Raw genomic sequence first — 19,246 nt, forward strand, 5'->3', positions numbered from 1 at the left:
CACACTTGAACTTCAGAGATGACGTGAGGATGAAAGAGATGCTAACCACCTCATTACTACTACTGTCTTCCTGCTGACATGTTGAAATGATAACATTTGGGATATATATATTCACTTGTTTCTTACTTCTTTGAATGTAACCACTAGAAAATTCAAACATCCACATTCACATGTCACTTACACAGTATTTTTCCTGGCTAGCACTAGATCGGACACTCCAAAGGAATTTCTAATGGACTAACAGGCCCTTTCCCCATCCCCTATACTCATCCCAGCTCTCTTATAAACTTTCCACCCAAAGCTAAAAATTCAGGGTTGGACAGGCCAGCCACAGAGGCTAATAAAGAAAAATCTCACTTCGGGTGTCTCAGACTCACCACATACCTCTTTTTCCTTTGACTTTAATGCCATGGTTAGACCCTGAATGGCTTTATCCCTCTTTAGACTATTTTTCTTTTCTGTAGCAATTTCTCTTTCCTTCTCTCTCAGGTCCTCCTGAAGTGCCTAAATTAGATTAGAAAAAGATCCACTAAGTTGATGCGTTCCAACCAAAATGCACTGTAAATATATCTGTAAGAGCACACTCAGACGCGGTTATTCTATCTTATTCCTGTCACCGTGTGATTAATGTTTCCGAGTAGAGCTGAACACAGCGGCGGCAGCTCCCCGTTATGGTGCCAGTGCTCACGGCAACAGGGCTGGGGGAGAAGAAGGGGACCAGATCAGTTAAGATGGTGACAGCTGCTCCTGTGGGAAGGACTCCAATGCCTTCTGGAATTTGAATACAGTCACATCAGAGTCTTTTGAGACCCTACCAGGTTATTTGGGGGAAATAACAGATCATTAATTTCATTCCTTAATGCTACAAAAGCTAGCAGAGAATTTGGTTTGATGGAGACTGAACATACACATTTATAGTCTGAGTTCATTTCTAAAGATGATCAGGCTGCCTCCCTCCTGGGCTGTTGTGAGGATCAAATGAGATAATGGACGGCAAGCTCTTTCCAAGCTGGCAGGCGCCGCATAAATGCCGGCCGCCGGGACCGGGGGACACGGAGCAGTGGCAGGTCTGGGTCCCTGCTAGAGCTGCTCCAAGTCACCTGATCTCGGGAAAGGGCCCTCGCCTCTCTGAGCCCCACAAGCCTCATCTGCGCAATGGGAATGTCGGCTTTACAGAATTCCTGCCAAGACCGAGAGGCCTTCTCTGAAGTCCGGAAGGCCTCACTGGCACCCACTGGCATTCCCTAAGTGACAGCTATTGTCACACCAAACTACCTACTGCTCTCAGAATACAGCATGAGGCAAGGGGAAATCTTCAATACGTTATTTTAAATTGCATCAACATACCTGGATCCTCTCTTCAAAGCGGTGCCTCTCCTGCTGGCGCTCCATTTGTGCAGCCTGAGAAAAGGCATTAATTGGCACCGGAAGGGACTCACAATCCAACAGCTTCCCCAGAACAATCAGAACGACCGTCTCATTTCCTGACTTCCCCACCACTGCAGAAGTCACGGCAGTAAGTGTCCGCTCCTCTCCGGCTCACACGGTGTCCCACCCGAGTGAAGAGGAAAGTAAAGACAAGCCAGCCATGTGGGCTGATCACCAGCCCCACAGAAAGCAAACCACGGCGCCGCTGGACGATGAAAAGGGCCGGTGGAAGGACAGGGCCTGCAGGGTTCAAGGGACGAGCAGGAGCCACGGGCTGATTATAGCCAAAAACTAACCAGTGATGCTCCAGAAATCACTGGCGAGGCAGGGACAAAGAAGACTCTGCTCCATAAAAAATCAAGACCTTCCCAAGCACCCAGAACATCCCACACTGGGAATCCAGCACATGCAGCAGCCACTCCTGGTCCAGTGAGCGCTGGGAGGTCTCAGCTAAACCCACCCGCACGTGCAGGCCCAGGCCGCCCTCCTGCAGCTGCCGCGGAGGCTGCCTCATGTTGCGGGTGGGAGGTCGGGAGGACCTCTGGGAGGCTCTGGGGTCTGGCACTAGCAACCCAGCAACTCCTCTGAGCCCATTTCCAAATTCCACAAGGGGACTATGACTGGGACCTCGAAGAGTGGCCAGAAGGATTAACCACAGCAGCACACTGACCTGCTTCGCCAGCCGCCTGGCCCGACACAACGTAGTTCCCTTCCCCCCATAGCCTCTAACCACAAAGGTACAGCAGGTACTAAGTTTTATCCCGAGAAAACCCAAAGGATGAAAATAAAGTCCGGGGGCAACAAGTTAACACACGGTGAGACAGAGACAAGTAGATATGGGCTGTTTTTTTAACCAACTGTGTCTAAACATGAGGCTGGAAGGGGGAAAACATGTCAGGGCCCCTAACAAAGGAGGTTCCTGCTCATTCCTCGGCTGCTGGGGAGCTAATATTTGGAAGCAGTCGGTGTGACTCACGGGGACCGAGGGTGCATCCCCTCTGCCACAGCGGAGTCCGGGGTGCTAATTCGAATCCCCCTCCACACCCCACCGGCTCACCTCGGCTCCTCCCTCCTGGTCTCCCCTCGGAGCAGCAGAGAGTCCTCGGAGCTCCCCAGATGACGCCCTCTCATCAGGACACGCCATCTGAGATTTCTCCTCTTTAAGGCACTGAATTAAAGCTTCTTTGCTCTTCAAAGACAGCTTCAACTCCTCAATCAGTCTAAAAGCGAACATAATTTAAATATTAATTCTAAGCTGTTCTCTTAGCTCAGTGGAGCAGGAGGAGGCAGGAAATGGGGCCAGACATCTTCAAAGTAGACATGACCAATGACTGAACAGAAATGGAATCGCACTATACAGGTCAGAGAGTAAGGGCCAGAATTCCCGTGACATTAGGTGCCCCTCGCCTCCAGCAGGGCCCCGGTGGATCCAGCCTCCGAGCGGCCAGACTACGGTCTGACTAAGCCACCCCCCGTGCTCAGACTTTCAACAGCCCCCACCACGGACAGCAGCCGACTACTAATTTTTTTGACCAAGAATCCTTTCTGCAAAGAAATGGGGCCCTGAAGCTTGAACAAACACGACCAATAGAGCGGAACTATCCCAGGGAGTGGGCAAAAACCGAGAACCTCTCTCCCTGGCTTCTCAGGGCAACATTTAAAATACACTGACTTTCAAGATAAAGGCCAAACTCGTGAGCAAGGCAGGTAAGGCCCTAGCTTTTCAGGCCTAGATCAGAGGCCCCACTGGCGGCTTCAGTTTCCTCTCTCGCAGGAGGCCACCACCCGCTCCCTCACCACCTGGGGCCTCACTTCCAGATCTCTCCACACGCCAGGCTGTCTTGTGCCTCCAGACCTTTGGTCACACTTGTCCCCCCACCTAGAATGCCCTTCACCACTCCATCCCCACCACCTGCTAATACACACCCACCGCCCCGCCCCCCCCAAGCAACTGTGCCAACCACACCCTGAGGCCCCCCCTCAGGTAGAGCTGAACACCTCCTTGGGGCCACCAAATTATGCTCCCTGACCACGACCAAGTTATTTAACCCCTATGTGTCTACATCTCCTCGGCTATAAAATGGGGATTACTTGCTCACATGGATTAGAGATAAAACATCTAAAACGGCCCTGCATACCTCCAGGCATACGGCGCAACTCGACAAATGACAGTTGCTATAATTATTACCCTTTTTTAACATTCAACAATTAGCATTTTGTCAGAGAACCCTCCAAAGAGCCTTTCTGTAGCGAAGCCTCGAAAGCAACTTGAATGGCAGGAAGAACAAAGGCTTGACAGTCAGAGAGCTTCCCTGGCTCCCAGGGTGAAGGTCAAGAGTCAGCAAAAAGTAGTTAAAAGCAGCTGGCAATGCACTGGTGCTATGGTCTGAACGCTCGTGGCCCCCCAATATTCAGATATTGAAATCCTAACCCCCTCAGGTGACAGGATTAGGAGGTGGGGCTTTCGGAGCCAAGTAGGTCACGTGGGTAGAACTCAGGAATGCGAGCAGTGCCTGACAAATGAGGCTCCAGAAAGATGTCTGACCCCCTCCACCGTGCAGAGATGCAGTGGGAAGTCTGCAGGCTGGAAGAGGGCTCTCACCCGACCATGCAGCCACCCTGGTCTTCCAACCTCCAGAACTGTAAGAAATAAATTTCTATTGGTTGAGAGCTACCCAATCTCTGGTATCTTGTTATAGCATCGCAAACAGGCAAAGACAATTAGGCACAGAGGGTACCAGGTCAACACCAGTGTAAAGCCCCCAAATATGGGACAGAGGAGTAAGATTGCCCTCTAGGGGTTCTACTCTGAAATCATCACATAATCAACTGAAGAGATAAAAGTCACTAACTGCATACTTGAAACGGATGTGCTGTATTGCAGGTAACTTATACTTCGACAAAAATGATTTGTGTTAGTTACCTTAAAGCAAGTTCCAGTAGGGATGGGAATGAGAGAGGCCGGCCTGTGGGGACTGTGGCCCAACTGGAGCACGGGGCCATCCACAGGAGTGGTCTCGGTCCTGCAAGACCACAGCCCAGGCCTGCCACACCTTCCAGGTTTTTAAAAGAAGCTAGAAAGCCAAACTTCTACATGAAACTAGATTTTTCTTAAATAGGAGCAACTAATTCAAACTTTTTTTTAAAGATTTTATCTATTTATTTGAGAGAGAGAGAGCACAAGTGGGGAGAGGGGCAGAGGGAGAGGAAGAGGCAAACTCCCCGCTGAGCAGGGAGCCCAATGAGGGGCTCGATCCCAAGACCCTGGGATCATGACCTCACCTGAAGGCAGACACTTAACCGAGTCGCCCTGGCACCCTTAATTCAAACTTTTAAAAGCACTGTGTAGGCCAAATAAAACACATCGTTTGGCCACTTCTGACCCACAGGGCTCCCCAATGTTAGCTGCCTTAAGGATACAGACTAGCTCTAAGGTCAGATCGCAGGAGATCGAGTCGTTAAAGCAGACAGCTTTCAAAAAAGTGGAGGAAGCTCAGAAAGACACCAGCAGTGCCCATCGAGCAAGGGCCCCACCCTACAACAGGCCAGTCTGGATGCCACATCTGGCCCCATCTCACCAGAGCATGCCCAAGCACCCTAGTTCCAAGTCCGCTTAGCAGCTCACCTTCTGACCCCCATTTCGCTGGTGGGCAGGCCTGCCCAGTAGCTGGTCAAAGAATCAATCTATAGCTCCTTTAATCTAGCCTTCATTCATATACCCATGCATCTTCTAGACTCACTCTTGGATGTCCATGAACCCTCAACCCAACATTTCCCAACTGAGAGCTTATCTTCCACGCTCCCCACCCCAAAACCTCTGTTCTTTCCCCCTTTTGTTCCCAAAACTCGGCACACTGTACCGCCATCCTACAGCTGCTCACGCTCAAAACCTCGGTGAGGAGGTATCTCTGCAGCCTTTTTCCTCATCCCCAAACTCCTCAACGACCAAGCCCTTCAAGCCATCATGTCAATTCTACCTTCCAAACATCTCTGCCTGTTCTCCTCCATGCTAGTTCTGTCACCTCAGTCCTGGTCACCATGATCCCTTGTCTGGACTTCTCCATCAGCCTGAGGGGCAGTCTTCCCACCCAGTCCCACCACCAACCCATCCTTTAGGGGCAGCCAGAGGGAGAAGAATCGCTCTATAGTCAGACCCTGACACCACCCCATTCCCACCCTTAACTCATCAGCAGCTTGTCACATGCCCTGAAGACAAAACCCAAACTATTCAACAAAGCCCACATGATCTGGCCAGCTTCCCTCTCCTCGTCTCTTCCCACCTCCCTTCCAAAACACAACTCTCCAGCCCCGCTATAGTTCCGTAAGTCCCTGGGTCATGCTCTATGCCCTCTGGCCTCTGAACTTCCATACATTTGGTACCCAATGCCTGGAACATCCTTTCTTCCTCCGAGTAACTCCTCCTCTATCCTCAAACTTCCCTAGGAAGCCTCTCCTAATCCCTCTGAACGAAATTAGAAAGATGTTAGGTTAACCCAGCATTTATCCATGTGGCCCTTCTCACTCTGCTCCTGCCCTCCACTCCTCCCACCTAGCTGGATGACAAGCAAACACTCTGACATGAGGTTCCTTGGAAGAGGGACCCAGTCGGTACCATTCATACCTATACTCTAACCACCACTTACTGAGCAGAAGATGCTCAGGAAGTATTTGTGAACAAAGGGCATCATGATCCAACAGACCAATGAACTAACTGCCGAGCATCTAATTGGGACCCCCGCAGGGCCCTTCCAAATCCACTCTTGCCCACGACCTCTTCTCAAACCCACCCCAACCCTCTCCCTTCTTCCCCTTCACTGGCACCGGGAAGTCTGTCTTTTCTTCTTTGGTGACTGCCTCTGCACATTCTGGTCTCTTCCCTGGGTTCCCTATTTCCAGTTTAACTGCTGGAGACCTGCAGGTCCCCCAGGAAAGACAACCCTGAAAACCTTCTAAAGGCTCCACCACTCATTAGCTGGGAGAAATACAAGGGAACGTATAAGTAATTTGTGTAGAAAATGATTCTAGACTCTCTCACAGTACAGTGCTAGAAAGGTTGCTACCCTGAAGGGGAGGCCCAGCCAAAAAAAAAAAAAAAAAAAAAAAAAACCACACCGGTCTGGGGAGGCTTCTCTCCCTAGCCACATAAACAAGAAAAACGCTCACTCACTCAACCCTGAGGTCCTACACCTCACAGAGAACTCTGTTTCCTGACTCTTGAGATTCATCCCAAAACTCCCATTTTCCAGATCAAAGCTAAGACAAGGCTGCAGCACACCAAAGAAATGCTAGCTCCTCCAGACACGGAAGCTAGGGCACTGGGTAAGTGGAAACCATGGCCTCTCCCTCGGTCTGTTCATTCCTCTTTTATAGATAATCCTATAACATGAAAACAAGTTGCAGACTCAAATCTCATAAGGGGGTACGGGGGCAGAATGAAAACCAAATAGCAGCTGGGAGTTGGGGCAACTGGGCACCAGAACCCAAACAACACGGTGGGCCCGTCAATCTCGAGTCACTGAGCAACGGAAAAAAAGGGACTAGAGTCAGTACCCTCTATTTAAGGAAATAGGAAAGCAGATCATTCGCTTTAGAACAATTTCTGTCAAATTCCAAATGAGGCTGGCTCTTCTGTAGGTCACAGGTTAGCCAGAAGCTTCACTTGTATTTAGTTTACACAACCTTCCACCTGGTGACCAGCAAAGCAAGGCAAGAGAATCAACATGTAAGGTTCATGATAAAGAAAACCTCAGGGTCCTATGACCCATCCATTTCTCTGACTACTTGGCACACATTTTATTTCTGGACCAACAGAGAGCTCTATACTCAGTCTACACTGTTTTGGCCCCTTGCCGATGTGCTAATCTGGGCCCTCAGCCTGCACTAAAAGACATGATGAGGGATGCCTGGGTGGCTCAGTTGGTTAAGCATCTGCCTTCGGCTCAAGTCATGATCTCGGGATCCTGGGATCCAGCCCTGAGTTGGGCTCCCTGCTCAGCGGGGAGTCTGCTTCGCCCTCTCCGTCTGCCCACCCACCCCCGGCTTGTGCTCTCTTGCTCTCGAATAGATAAAATCTTTAAAAAGAAAAAAAAAAAAGACATCATGAAAAACAGGTCCCACAAAACTCACTAGCATCTACTGTGGGGATAAAACCACTTCCTGTTCCCTTTGGGAAGATTCACAAGAGAAATTTCTCCCCTACGATGTCAAGTAAAACGGCTTCTCCTGAGTTCCTGGCTCACATTCTTCTGTGAGCAGCGTGACTCTTACGTTCATCAAGACTGTTTTTCTCTCCTTCCTTTGGTTACCAGGAAGCTCACAGTCAAACTGAAGGCTACGTCTAGTATCTGAAGGGAACTTTTCGGCGGGATTTTTTATCTATAATTCTATCCCTGTCCTCACAGCCCTAACCCTATTCCTTTTCCCTCTACCCCGATCTTACTCCAGGTTTTCTCAGTGTGGGGGAGCAAGCAGAGAAAGGGGGGGGGTGAGAGAGTGGGAAGAGGACACCCTTTCACCCTGCTGCCCGAGAAACGAATGTCAGCACGTCGCAGAGATAAGAGCCAGACCTGTCTTTCTGCTCCAGGACCACAGCCACGTCCAAGTCCCCCTCATGCCTCTTCTTCATCTCTGAAAGCTTCTTTTCCAAGCTCAACCGAAGAGCCTTCTCTGTTTCTGTCCCCGCAAAGGCCTTTTCCAGTTCTGCTTGGGCAGCTTTCACATCCTAGAGTTAAATTAAATGCATTTGATGCAATTTTTCAATACAATTGGGAACATTTTGAAAGGAAATTGGATTAAAATATAAATATTTATGACTTTTTCTCCGGCACATTTCCCCTCCCTGAATTGTACTATACATGGGGAGAATCAGTAATAAATACATTTGCCAGCCATTTTTCCCTTTTGTATCCTGAAGAGTAATAAGCATTTCCAATGGAAAAGACTCAACTCTACAAAAACTGTATTTTGGGGTTTGAAAAATCAGATCAATATTTACAGCCTGAATGAGAACAAGGAGAAATGTGCCTCTCAATACTTTTAAACATAAATTCCATAGTCCCCACAACCTCCATACAAATACATCCCACACCCCACCGCCCTCTCCCTACTTCTTTTAAGATCATGACTACACAGCTCTCAAGTACATTCTCTCTATCTCCAAGGTGACGTCGGTGGTGAAAAACTACGTTCTTCCTGAGAGCTCAGAGAGGCCAACAAGGAAATCCCCTTAATCATGCAGGCAGTGCCCACCTCGGGGAAAAGGGCCCTGGAGCTCAGGAAAGTGACCTGGGGGTAGAGCTGGACCTCCAAGTGCCCACAAGCCTTGGACTACATCACAAAGATAAAAGTCAAATCAAACTGGGTTCAAACCCCAGCTCTCCTGATGATTTGCTGTGAGACATTAGAGTGTCACTTAGCCTCTCTGGGCTCCAGCTTATCTCTAAAATAGGGATCACCACCATCCCAACAGGGATTTGCTCTGAGACTCTGTCAAAGGCCTGCTGCACCACAGGAAGCTCAAAGAATCACCGGCTTCCTCTTCCCTGTCCTTTCCCTCCTCGGGGCCGGCCCCATCACTGCCCCCACTTGGGTGGGGAAGAAAGCCTCCCCTCCCCAGGAGGCTTCTCTGGCAAGCTCAGCGATAGCTGGGAAAAGTCACAGCCCAATATCCCGAGACAAAAAACGAAACCTGTTTCCTGAGTGCCTGTTAAATGCCAGGCTTTGAGCAAGGAGCCTGATTCATCTCGTCTCCACTCCTTACCTAACTAAAAACGTTATGCACAGACAGACAGCCTTTAGTGCCTAAGAATGCAGGTTCCACAGCCACAGCACCCGGCATTCCTGCCTGTGCCACCCTGAGCAAGGGATTTGGCCACTCTCTGCCTGGGTCATCGTGTTTTTGTTTTTGTTTTTAAAAAGAATGATAAAAGTATTTACCTCACAGGCTTCCTGAGGGGATGAACTAAAAGGATGTGTGAAAAGGCTGAGAAGGGTGCGTCACACGTGGCCCCCCAGACACTGCTGGGACCACGGCTGTTAGGACATCACTACTGCAAAGCAGACGTCACCAGCCTCCCTTGACAGATGAGGCCACAGAGGCTCGGAGAAGGGGACAGGGCCAATCAGCAACACAGCAGAGGGTCAACCAAGCGCGGGCTGGCAGTCATGCCAGCACCCTAAAACGCTAGCCAGTGCCTCCTGGGGAACAGAAGATGACTGAACCAACAAGGATGTTTCAACTAAAATTCCGAATTTGGAGTCGGAAGACTCTTGTTTCGGTTCCAGCTCTACCACTGAGAACTAAGTTTCCCTCCCTCTCAGAGCTGTGTCCTCATCTGTATTTTGGACCTAGAATCTACACAGCCTCGTGGGGCCTGTGCGAACAACACAAACGCAAAAGACCACTCTGGGCTGCAAAGTCCGCACTGGAGCGCCTGCCTTCTGGATCCAGACGCGCTCTGTGCTGCCATCCCTCCTCGGATCTAAGGAGAGCCAGGGTTGCAGGTGGAGAACGGGAGGTGGGCCGACAGACTTCAAAGACCAAGAACGAAGTAACCAGTGTCACTGAACACTGGCTGACTGTGGGCAGAAACTTCTAACATCTAGGAGACCAGATTTTTTAGCCAAGACACAGCCTGCCTCCCAGCATGGTCACAGGAAGTGCCTGAGAATGAGCAGGAGGGGTTCCATGCAGGGTCACCCTGAGAAGAGGCATTCGGCGAACACTGGGGTGACGTGGGATGGAGGCCAGGTACCAAGGACAGGGCTGCGTGGGCATGTCACAGCCTGCAAACCAGAACCCACTTTCAGGCTCAGCGCCGGTCAGGGGAGTCGCTTCCCCGCTCCAGGCCCCAGTTTCCTCCTCTGTAAAGTCAAGGGACCAAACTAGGTAAGAAGAAGCGCAGGGGCTTGAAGACCAGCAGCCGCAATTCAAATCCAAGCTCAAATTCTGACTAGTCTTTCCTGACTTCAGTGTCTGCGTCTGCAGGAACGGAGACAACGGCCAGGAGGCAGGTTGTGAGGGTACAAATTCTATACGCTCAGCGCCTCAGACAGGGCTGGAACCCTTGAGCTGCTCAGTAAGGGTGGCTCCCGTTTCTGCTGAAACTCTGAAAGTTCAGGGGAAAAGGAATAAAATTCTGCCCTCACCTCCTTTTTTTTTTTTTTAAGATTTTATTTATTTATTTGACAGAGAGAGAGAGATCACAAGTAGACGGAGAGGCAGGCAAAGAGAGAGAAAGGGAAACAGGCTTCCCACTGAGCAGAGAGCCTGATGCGGGGCTCGATCCCAGGACCCTGGGACCATGACCTGAGCCAAACGCAGAGCCTTTAACCCACTGAGCCACCCAGGCGCCCCTGCCTTTGCCTCTCTTAACCTGTGGTTAGAACACACTGGCCTCAGGGTTTCCAGACTTGCCTCTTCCAAATGCAGTATTTTCTTGGTTAGGAGATCTTCGACCTGCTGCACCTTCTTCTGGGCATCCTCTCTCACCCGCCGAACTTCGGAGCCACCCCCTTCGGCGAGGCTCTCAACTGCTTTGCTGCAAAAAGGGGCAAAGGTGTCAAATCCACGGGGGGACAGTCGGATGGGGATTTCAGCAGTCCCCCAGTTTGTCCCTTCTTCCACACACCTGCGATGTTGTTTTTTTTTAATTAGTATTTGTAATTCAAAAACACGATAGTGCAGTATATGAATGTTTCAAATCAATCAACATGCACACCTTAAACTTAGATGTTACATGTCAATTATACCTCAATTTAAAATACATATATGTAAACACAAATTAAGAAAGGAGAATCATCTGTAATCTTACCGGTCAGAATAACTAAGTTAATATTTCAGCATACAGACTTACAAACATTTTCTACAAAAAGAAAATCATGTATCTATGATCTGATTTTATCACATAATATACTATAAACACCCTTCTGGGTTGATAAATATAAATCTATCATTTTTAAAGGCTACATATTAATTCACTGTGCAAAATATACTGTAATATATTAAATCAATCCCCAATTTTTTTTACTGATGTACAGTTGACACATCTCAATCCCCTATTTTTAAAGCTTTCAGATGGAAAAAAAAACTTAGATTTCTAATTTTATGTTGTCTGAAAATATGTCTAAAGCACAGAGCCCACTGTAAAGTACCCAAATAAACATTAGTGCTATTATTTATTGTATCATAAGCAATGCTATCATAAGAGCATCCTTGTATGTCTATTATCTAGTGATTTCCTCGGATCAGTTCCTACAAAGGGAATCACTGGGTCAAAGGGTGAGCACACATGTAAGACCTTTGATAGCTGTTGCCCAATCTCCCACCAGGACATTTCCAACAAAGTACCCCTCCGCCAGTGGCGGGGGGCAGGGGGACAGGTCTGACAAACCAACGTGCAAAGAAGTAGCACGCCCCAAAAATAAATCTGAGGGGTTAAGGGCTTTTATACATCAGCTTTTGCCAACCGGAGGGGGAATACAGCACGATCCGTCTGCAAGCACAAGCTACCACTTGGGGCACGAGGAGGGGACCCTGCACAAGCAGCCCCTGCTCTGTAAAAATGCAGAGTTCACACGGCGGTGACACCACGGAATACTGTGTCCAGTGGACGGGGAGGGGTGGGGATGACACACCAAAAATCAGACACAGGACCACAACCTCGGACGCCTTTCATTTTGGTTCTCCTCAAAAGAAAAATAAGTGTCAGATACGGATTTGTGAGACATATACTCAGAGCAGTTCTCATCAGATTTCTAAAATGACTGCAGGTTTCCAGAAGGCAGAATAATAAAGGAAATGGCTCCACCTAAAGCTGGTTTCTCGGAAAAACTGCCACAGAACAGATTTGGTCACCACCAGCCTCCCTGCCCTACTTTAGGGGTATATGAAATTTTCCCAACCAAGAGCCTTGTGATCAAACACTCATATGTACAGACCCTGTGAATTTCTGACTGAGAACAATGGAAAGTCAAGAAGGCTACACTTGCTGCCTGACCATCAAACATGAGTTGCCTGCAAATAAAGACTTTATTCATATCATGCTTCCTGTCACCAATAAGCCTTCAGAAGGCCCCAGTGTCGTGACATCATTTTAAAGGAATCCAATGCGAACAACTGAAAGAAAGAACGTGGGACTCTGAAGCTTGAACAGATTTGCTTCCAAAAGTAGACTCTATTATGTCCTCAGGGCGCCTCCAGGGAAATCACCTCCACACCTGTTTCCTCAGTTGAAAAACGACATGACTGCCTCTGAGAATTCACGTGCTAACCCCTGTGGGGGCCACATCACGGTGCCCCTTCCTCTCGGATCCGAGTGCCGCCTGCTGTCCCTGAGGCCACCTGACAGATCCTGCTGAGATGTTCTGAGAGGCCTCAGTCTACCCCTCTGAGCTGAGAACGGGTCATCCTCCGGCCAGAACTAAGGCCACCACTGCCACTTCCTAACGCCATGAAATGTCCTTGGCCACCACTCCCTCAGCTCATTTCTCCAGCAGTGCCGTCTGGAGTTCACGGGGATCGAGTCATTCCTATCACTCCTCAAGATGTCTTACACATGGCTGAAGAACTCCAGACTAGCGGCTTTTCTTCCTGAGCCTCGGACATGGGATGTTCCCAGTCCTGAATTCCCACTAACCACCGCAAGTGTTTTAGCCCTTGGGTTTTACAGGGCCTCCTCTACGGAACGGTTCCTTCTGTCCACCCACCCCGACCCGCACCCCAACCTCTGCCCAGCAAGGGCAAGTACACCGTCTCCTTCCTGTCGGCCCAGATTGAACCTTGGTGTTTTACAGTTGGAATCATATACGTTGTCAAGAGGCGGACTACAATTTTTAACAAGTACCGGTATTATTCAGTTTGTTTGCATTTTAGTTATACCAATAAAATATATTCCCAATAATAAATGTTCCAACTTTTCATTTATCATCTTTGTATTTTACAGTTACTGTAGCAATAAAATTTATACTCAGCAGTACGGTGCAATTTTCCTCTACTAATGGAATTATTATTTTTGTTTGTGTTTTAAAGCTACAGAGATAAAATTTACTCCTGACAATATGTCTGCTTTTGTTTTTAATGTCCCCTTATTGGAACTGATAAATATAACAATGAAAAGCCAGCACACAAACATGTTTCCTCCGCCACAGGCAGAGTGGGCTCCCGAGCCAGACCCATTCCAGCTCTGGTACCAACCTGGGCAGGCCCCCCAACTCCTCTGAGCCCCAGTTTTCTCCGCACTCAAATGGGAATCCCAGCTGCCTCACAGCATTGTTGTGAAATTGATAAATGTGTCAAGTGCCTGGCATAGGGTCTGGGGCAAAGTAGGATCTCGATAAATGCCAGCTCACTCCTCCTACCCTGTCTCCCCTTATAGAATCTGGGCCAACAGACGAGAGAGAGAGAGAGCAAAGCCTAAGGTGACGCAAGGGTAGGACAAAGTGGTCTAACCCAGCATTCCCCCTGATACAAGAAAGAACTTTCTATAAATACCACCCCCGCTACCCCCTTTTAACTGTCAACATTTCCCCTTGATTATTTCCATTCTAATTATAGCTCTTGAGAATAAGCAGGGGCTTTTCCTGTGACAGGTCCCATATCTTCCACCCGCCCCCGCCCTCCAAAAAAACAACCACCATGAAAGGGTAAAAGGGAGCTGAGGGCATTAATAAAGGTTATTTTCCCACTACAAGAATGTGCCACACACACTTGGACATGCTGGGCGGCGAGGGTAGAGGGAAAGGCACACTTCGCTGGGATGTGGCAGCCCCTGGGCTTGTCTTAAGACGGGCAAGGCACACAAAGGCCCCACAAAGGAGGAACAGGCGAGAAGCCCCATGGTCCACTAAAGAAGAACAGGCACTTGTCGTGGCTTTAGAAGAGACAGAGTCATGTTGGAGGCACAAGAATCACACACATGGAAAGAAAAAAAGAATACAAAACCAGTGCTGGACCAGAAGTTAGGGGCTTGTGTTCGAATCCCAGCCTCAACCACCCTGCTGAAGTGGTGCTCCTCATGGTCCTTCCCTTCTCCAGGCCAAAACCTCCGACTCTCCAAAGTGAAGTCTTCCTCCAGATCTGCCTAGCTCCCAGGAGGATGGCATGCAAATGGACGCAGGAGTGTTTTATAAACTGTGAAGTGCTGGGGTCCCTGGGTGGCTCAGTCGGTTCAGTGTCCCACTCTTGATTTAGCTCAGGTCATGCTCTCAGGGTTGAGACTGAGCCCCGTGCCAGGCTCCGTGCTGGGCATGAAGCCTGCTTAAGATTCTCTCTCTCCCTCTCTCTCTGCCCCTCCCCTGCCCCCCTCTAAAAATACATAAATAAATAAATAAACCAACAACCAGCCAAGTGCTGCACACACATGGGAGTGTGCTTCTATACCAGAGAAGCTCATGAAGAGTCTGAGACGCAGGCTCCGGGCAGCCACGTGGGATTCAACATGAGCCTCCATGTCAGGTAAGTGACAGGGAAGGCATCTAGACGGGGAAGGGACAGGAGGCAGAAGTGTCAGCCAGGCCAAAGCTACAGCAGCAGGAACAGAACATTTTTAGTGCCTGTGAGCTGTATGTGGGATAAAGAGCTGGTGGAGAAAGCTGGAACATAAGTCACTGCAAACATCCTCAAAAACAGAGCTCAGGACCTTGGGCCCCAACCCAGGAGTCCTCCCTGACACGCCCTTACCAAGCCCTGTTGATGCTGCTCAGCAAATGTCCTTCTAACACACCCGTCCATCTCCGTCACTAGTATCTCACCTGAACTCCTAGACTGGCCTCCGAATGGTCTCCCTGCCTCCCTTCGTGCTCTGTCGACAATCACTTCCCACTCAGCACCCACAGTGACCTCTACAAAACTAAACTCTCATTGTGTCCGCTGCTGGAAACCCGTGACTGCTTTCCATTTATCTTGGGATAATCTCTGCTGTGGCCTCAAGACCCTCCAGAACAAGGGGGAGGCCCCCCAGACTTCCCGTATTTCCTCAGACCTGCAAGGGCACCGGCTCATTCCTACAGGCTCCTCGGGGCCCCTTCCTGGCCACACGTCTCTGTTTGCTGGTCTGCTCCTCATCTGTCAGCACCCGTTGCTCCTCCCATCTTTCTCACAGCTCTTTTCCCACTTCATATCCAAACACTGACTATTCCAAGTATTTTCTCGCCATCACCCCTTCTAGAACTTAAGCCCCCTGTGTCTATCTGGATCACCACTGCATCCCCGGGAACCTAGTCCCAGGGCAGCACACAACAGCTGCTTAATAAATATTTTCTGGATAAATTAATAAAACCGATCAGACCCAAAAAGGTCTGTTTGGGCGACTTGGGGAACTTATGCACAGAAACACGTGCACGAGGCCTGAAACCATTCGGCCCTGTGTGTGGCATGGAAAAGAGCGCACCGTCTTGGTGGGTTTGGGTTCCCGCAGGTGCAGGCCTGCGAACAAGTCCTAGCCACGACCTGCAGCAGGCGCGGACAAAAACAGACCAAGTTCAACCTCTCTTACTGGCTTCCGACTTGGTAAAGTCGATCTGGCTTCCTGCCAGAGAGATGCTGTGCTTCAAAACGAAAACAAGAATAGCAACAAAATAGCAACAGAAACCAAAAAAACAAAAACTTATCAATCTAGTTTACTCATTCAATCACTCACTTATTCATTGACTCGTTCAGAAAATACCACGTGTGCAAGGCCGCCGTAACTCAAGGAAGCCTGGGAACCTCTAGTCTTAGAGCCAGCAGCAGCCCGGCTTCCAGCGGCCAGCGGCACGGCAGTGAAAGGAATAATCACAGGGCCAGGCCCAGAGCAGTGCCCGCTCTGCCCTAAACTGAAGGTGCCATGCTCCTGGCCCACCACATCCAGCAGGAGCTTGGCTCCCGTGACAGACGAGGCGTTTTCACCTAAGCTTTCAGCCACATCCTTGGTGGGTCAGCCCTGGGAAGTCTTGGTCCACGCTCACCAAGCAAAATTCTGTACATTTTGGGGTCCTGGACCCCCAGACGCCCTCATCCCTGTGCCTCCATGAGACTCCAGGTGTGCTATACACCTCCCCGGGCTCTGCTGAGTTGCTGACACGAGCAGAGGGCTCTGCAGATCCGCAGTACAGCACAATTGCGTGGTTAGCACTTATGAACAGACAGATAACCAATCAAGTCATAGACTGCATTCTTTAAGCTGGGCTTGTTGTTCAATAAATATTTAAATTAATTATGTGATTAATGAAATAACAGTTTTCAAATGGTTAGTTTTAAGCAGCACACCTTTTTGAAACAAAGTATTACAAGACACCCCAGTGCACTGAACAGATACAGAAATGAGTTATTCTGAAAAAAGCCCTACCCTCTGCCCCCCAGCCTCACTCAGGACCCCTGGGAGCCCCTCCAGCTTCCACAGCAAGGAAGATGAATGAGCCACCGCTAGAATTCAGGACAGGGATGGATCTCACATATATGGTGCTGAGGAAGGAGGCCAGGCACAAAAGGGTGTGTGCACAGTGCACGATTCCATTCCTATAAGTTCAGAAACGGGCAGAACTAAGCTGATGGTCAGCGCAGTGGTTATCCTGGTGGAGAAGGCTAAGTTCTGGGAGCACAAAGGGGACTCCAAGAGGACTGGTGATGTTCTGGTTTATCTGGATGGTGGCCCCATGAGTTGTGTTTGCTTACTGAAAAGTCATCACACTGTACCCTTAAGATGGGATCGTTTTCCCCATTATATTACACTTCAAAGTTTGTTGAAAAATAATTAAATAAAAACGAACACCTCCTCGGCGTCCTTGGGGCCCAGTGAGAGCACACTGGCCTAGAAAGTGCGCGGTTGTGTTCTACTGACCCACCCAGCCTTTGCCACCGGGACCCCAAGCGCCCAGCAAGCTGGTGACAGGACAACAGGTACTCACGAGGCTTTGATGAGCAGCTGCTCTCTCTCCTGGAGGTCCCGCTTCAGACTCTCTACTTCCACCTTGAGTTCGATGTTCTTCCAGTCAAGATCAGGAAAGAAAAGAAACAATGTAAAATGCGGAACACCGGACCGTCTGCAGTGGGGAAACCACTTTCAGCACAGACTAACTTACATGATGCTTATAATACGCAGATGCTAGATTCAAAACCTCATTAGCCTCAGGGCACAGGGAGAAGGGAATTATTAAACACTGGTGGTCTCACAAGAAAGCCCTGGGTTTCTCAAGACTTGGAACAATTATGTAAATTTTCCAAGCTTCTAACAGCCAGAGCATTCAAACACTGAGGCATAAATGTCATACAAGTGAGGCTGATTTAAAAATTGTTTGCCCTCCGCCAAGCAAATTTACAAGCAATTTCTGCAGTTTGCTTTTACCATTCCAAGGCAATTACTTCTGGTTGTTTACAATCATGCATGTGGGGGCTGTAGCAGTGGGAATGTGTTACAGCTTCAAACAAAAAAAAAACACCACAACGTGTGGCTGGATAACTGGGAGGTCACATCACCGCCCGTCACGTTTCAGTGTGAGATCTCATGATCTCATGGCTCATCCAAAAGAGCCATGACTGCATGGGGCAAGCTGCCTATAAGGGACACCACGGTGCTCTCCAACCAACCACCCTCCTCTTAACGGACTGGAATGAGGGGAGTCACACATGGCCATGGGCTTCTAACTCACGCGGGAATCCAAAGACAGACTCTCTGGCAAACAGACTGCAATGTGAGACAGCGGGGCAGGGTCGGGCTGCCCAAACTGGTCCACAAGTGTATTGCAGACAGAATATCAGATGAACTCAAGTAGGAGAGGAGGGTCTGAGTGTGTAGTTTGCAACGGGGTTGCTATAAACCCAAGATTTCTCTGAGATCTTGCTCCTGTTTGGTTTTAATAATTCATAACAATTTTATATTCTACTCCATAATACATGCATATTATTTTAAATAAAAACCCCATTTCCAGGAAAATTTACCATCTTGGGGGACACACCTCCCACCTTTCTCCCAAGCAGCCCTGGGGGAACGAGGACCCCAGAAGGATAAGTCAGCAGGAATGAACACCAATCCATTAAAGAGGATAGGGATTCAAACACTGCCTCCCCTCTTTACCAGGAGGAAACCGTCCTAAGTCAGCAGCTGCTCATGTATTCCTTCTGTCATGTCCCAGACATATCCCAATCACCTGGGACAGGCTGAGCATGGGGTACAGCACTGGGGACACCATGGTAAACAAGGCAGACACAAGCCCTGGCTTCATGCTAGCATCAAACACAAAACTGGAAACACCAGCCTGTACTCGTCCTTGCAAGCACAAGTCCAGGAGGGAACAAAGCAGAATGTGTCCTTTCAGGCCACTCAAGCGTCAAATGAATGACACAAGCCCACCTGACACAGGGGATGTGAGGAGCAAATGAGCTAACAGATGAGAAGGGCCTGGCAGACAGCGCTCAAGATTTTCTTCGCTGTCAACAACAAGAGCTGAACAAGTCATCTGTGAGGCCGAACTTTTTCTAAAAGAAGCTGATCTTCGAAGAAAGGATGCTACATGCCAGTGCACTGGTCTTCAACTGCATTTTGTGAAAACCCTTCAGACAGAGGGTTCCTTTTCTGCTCCAGGAAGGGCAGGGGGTTTCTGTGTGGGAACTGACACCAGAGCTTCTAAACTGCTTTCTGACGACCTAACTAGCACCCAACCCAGGGATCTAAAAGGACGGAGGGCTCATGTGTCCACGAGGCTATTTTTCTCAAGCCCAATCCCTCCAGTTATAAATTCATGCACATGCTAGTAAGTTTCCAAACCACAAATCAAGACACCGTACAAGCTGAAAATGGAATACTATTATAAAAAAGAATAAAGAAGCTCTCAAACCACGGTTAAG

General features: G+C 49.1%; 1 protein-coding gene across 1 annotated transcript in view; it reads right to left on the reverse strand.

The window, feature by feature from the left end:
• The window catches only part of CDK5RAP2 (CDK5 regulatory subunit associated protein 2), a 170,196-nt gene that overhangs the window by 119,322 nt on the left and 31,628 nt on the right, over positions 1-19,246 (reverse strand). The window contains exons 5-10 of the mRNA XM_080819542.1: positions 17,311-17,387; positions 10,844-10,967; positions 7,995-8,149; positions 2,486-2,648; positions 1,348-1,401; positions 385-504 (exon numbers count right to left, since the gene is read on the reverse strand). Of these exons, the coding sequence (XP_080675668.1) occupies positions 385-504; positions 1,348-1,401; positions 2,486-2,648; positions 7,995-8,149; positions 10,844-10,967; positions 17,311-17,387 (693 nt within the window). The remainder of the gene's footprint in view (positions 1-384; positions 505-1,347; positions 1,402-2,485; positions 2,649-7,994; positions 8,150-10,843; positions 10,968-17,310; positions 17,388-19,246) is intronic.

Source organism: Martes martes (genome assembly GCF_963455335.1).
Source record: "Martes martes genome assembly, chromosome: 12".
In the NCBI taxonomy this organism is placed as follows: Eukaryota; Metazoa; Chordata; class Mammalia; order Carnivora; family Mustelidae; genus Martes; species Martes martes.